General features: G+C 55.2%; 1 protein-coding gene across 2 annotated transcripts in view; it reads right to left on the reverse strand.

The window, feature by feature from the left end:
• Positions 1-3,358, reverse strand: part of ANXA6 (annexin A6) — a 15,809-nt gene that overhangs the window by 1,759 nt on the left and 10,692 nt on the right. Inside the window, exons 20-23 of one of the 2 annotated variants that reach the window (XM_005418742.2) lie at positions 3,203-3,256; positions 1,334-1,351; positions 446-542; positions 46-141 (exon numbers count right to left, since the gene is read on the reverse strand). In XM_005418742.2, the coding sequence (XP_005418799.1) occupies positions 46-141; positions 446-542; positions 1,334-1,351; positions 3,203-3,256 (265 nt within the window). The remainder of the gene's footprint in view (positions 1-45; positions 142-445; positions 543-1,333; positions 1,352-3,202; positions 3,257-3,358) is intronic. The other variant, XM_014312211.2, reaches the window with a different exon arrangement.

A 3,358-nucleotide genomic window follows, 5' to 3' on the forward strand; every position in this document is an offset into this window, starting at 1 on the left:
AGGGGCTGCCTGCCCTGGGGAGCCCTGTGCAGAGGGAGCACTGACCGATGGCCACGAAGGCGTCCCGCACATCTCCCGACATCCGCTTCTTGATGGCGTGCTCCACGTCGTGGTTGGTCATCTTGATGAACTCCTGGAACACTGGGCATGGCGGAGAGGAAAGGGTCACTGCTGACCTGCTCCACCCCAGCCCTGGGCACCCTGGAGACTGGAGCCTCAGCTGTAGAAACTTCTGGACCAGGTGGGACCACCAGAGCAGGATTGGGTGGCTTTAACAAACCACCTCAAATGCCAGGCCATACCATCTCTTCCCACTGCCTCATCCCCACCACAGCTGGGGAGACAGGGCTCAACCTCAGCCTTGAGGGGACCCCCATCTCCCCATCTCCCACCCAGCCCAAATCCCAGCACTGGTGTTGCAGCTGATGGAGAAGTGTGCTCCTACCTCTGCGGAGGTGGGGGTAGCTGCGGGTGCAGAGGATGCTGAGGAATCGGGTCTCCAGGGAGTCACTGGAGTCATTGCTGGACACATCAGCAAGTTTCTGGGAAAGAACAAAGAGTGAACATGGAGACATAGCAGAGAGGGACACAGGTGTCAAAAAGCTCTTCCTGGGACAGCCAGTCCTGACTGGAAACCCTTTTGTAAAGAGATTATGAGCAGGAAAATAGCTGGGGATTTTTCTCCCTAAAAAAGGCATTTCCTCTGCATGGATGTGAAGCTGTACACTCACAGGTTATCTCTAAGAAAAGATGTTTTCCAGTTTTTATGGAAAAAGCTCTGCAATGCTCATGGTTAAGACTTTTTTTGTCCTTTGTGGAGGATATTTCAGGGATGACCAACACCACCTGAAGAGCAAATTGAGGGCTGCCAGATACAGAAGCCACCCTGGGCCACAGCAGTGCTGCCCATGAATGAAATGGCTGCCATTCCTCTGTGGGCATCAGTGGGAGGCTGTGCTCATCTCATCCATTAGGCCATTGCAGGAGAAAGTCACCCCTTCCCCAATTCCCACTTTTGGGGAGCCAGGGAAGCCAGCCCTGAGTCCCACACTGCCTGGAACATGCAGGCAGCAGGCAGGCTTGGTCCCCAGGGGCAGGGCAGGTGCCTTTCTCCCTCTCCTGCCCCACACTGCAGGAAGTGCCCTCATTGCAGGTCCCACTGTCCCCTTGTCCGCTATCCTGATGCAAGAGTCCCAAGCCAGTGAGCACAGCCCATGGGGTCAGAAAGGCCTGGCTTGTGGGGCTGCAATTCCCAGCCCCAGCCCTGCACCCCAGGACTGCAGCATCCCCTCAAACGTGCAGAAGGGTGAGGAGCAAAAAGGCAGGCACTCACCAGGGTCTCAGCAACAACCTGGTGGAGAGAGAGAGACAGGAAGACAACAGGGTCAGAGGGTGCTGCTCAACCTTTATCGTTCCCTGACACAGCAAGGGAAGTCTAGCAAAATCCCTTAAAACTCCCTGTCCCCAGGTCCTCTGCTTCCCCATGAGCAGAACCTGTGTCCTCCTCCAGTTTGGCCTCTACACCAGGACCTTGGGAGGGTGATCTCTGGCCAAACAAAGTGAATCCTCCAGCCCTGGAGCTTGGGTGCCAGCCTGTTGCTCCTCTTGGAGCATCCTTGCCTGGCTTTAGGCTGGCTCCCACCAGCCCACCTCTGCCAGTGGGACGAGGGGAAGGGCAGCTCTGCTGACAGAACACAGCGTGGTGCCAGGTCAGGTGCCACCTGGCTGGCTTGTCCCTGTGCATGTCATCCCTGGCTCTCTCTGTGCAGCAGGGTGAGGGGAGCAGCAGAACATGCAGCAGGGGTGCAGGCAGTGAAGGGGCAGTGATGCTTTAGGATTTTAGCTTTTGTATTTTTCATATATTTGTAATCCTGCAGTGCCTTAGTGTATAACTCTAAACTCCATATAGAGTTAAACTCCATTAGCTACTGCTTTCCCATTTTAGTCAGACAAAACAATTCCTCTCTAGGCCTGGGAATCAAGGACACCTTATTGTCTCAGGCCTCAAGACATGTAAACAAAAGGGAGCTGGGGGGGAGCAAACTTGGGGTAAATGACTTCATTACCCGAAGCTGTAATTGGAATATTAACCCCTAATATGCAAATGGAGCAAACTTATAAAAGTATGAAAACCTGTGACCTGTCATCCATTTTTGGGTGTAGCCCCTGGGGGGCTACGTGTGCCCTAAATGAACCTGAAGGCCCTTCAATAAATATAACTGCTTTTTATTCCCTTAATTTTGTCTGGCTTCTGTTTTTAGGTAGTTCCAAAAAGGCAGGAGCAGAAGTACAGGCAGAAAGGGTGGCAGGGTGCAGGCAGTGCATGGACAGAGGTACAGACAGAGTGTGGCAGGGTGCAGGCAGTGCATGGACAGAGGTACAGACAGAGAGTGTGGCAGGGTGCAGACAGTGCATGGACAGAGGTACAGGCAGAGTGTGGCAGGGTGTAAGCACGGACAGGCACACAGGCAGAGGGTGGCAGGGTGCAAGCAGCACAGCATCCACTCCCTCTGCTGGTGGCAGCCCTGCTGGGAATGCTGTGCTGTGCTGTTCTCCTGTGCATTGGAACATCCAGTGCTGGCACAGCACAGCCAAGCAAGATCTCGGGTTGGACCCTGCACAGATCTTCCCAGCCCCTTAGAGAAAAGATGCAGCCCTGAGGAGCAGGGGGTCAGGGAACACAGCCCGTGGGTCACAGGTCTCCTGGGACCAGGAGCTCAGCCAGGGAATGGCCCCCGCACCTCCCTGCACTGCTTCTGGCTGCTCAGCCTCCCCCCTCCAGTTGTCTCACCACACCAGGAGGGGTGTGGAGCACCCCAGTGTGTCAGGGCTGCCCCCTGCACAACACACAGAGCTGGGTGGCTCCTGCAGACCAGCCCAAAGCTGCATTTGAAGGTCAAGAGCCAAATTTCAGCATCAGAGTGTGCTACTGAACCCCAGAGTGGCAGCTCTGCAGCCTGCAGGTGGGGAACTCCCTGGGGCTGCTCTCCCCATGCACGGAGCAGCAGAGCTTCAGGAATCAGGCATGGGAGCTTTACCTCCAAGGGTTTCATTCACCTGGCATCTCCCCCTGCAGTTTACAGAGACCCTGGCCCAGCAGCATTTGCTTCCCTGAGAATATCAGTTCCAGACCAGGGCATGCATCATCCTCTCTTTTTTTTTAATGCAAAGCCCACGAGAGCACTGCCAATATGGGTCTTACCTTGGCATCTTCGTGTGCCTGGGTGAGGTTCTCTGGTCCTTCGTCACGGTTGCCCTGTGGTTGGATACAAAAATCATGGAGATGGAGAGGGGACATCTCCTGGGAGAGCCCCAGGTGAGGGGGTGGCAGACAGAGTCCAGCAGCACTGGCTGGGGG

Source organism: Geospiza fortis, unplaced genomic scaffold, assembly GCF_000277835.1.
Source record: "Geospiza fortis unplaced genomic scaffold, GeoFor_1.0 scaffold55, whole genome shotgun sequence".
NCBI classification, from domain to species: domain Eukaryota; kingdom Metazoa; phylum Chordata; class Aves; order Passeriformes; family Thraupidae; genus Geospiza; species Geospiza fortis.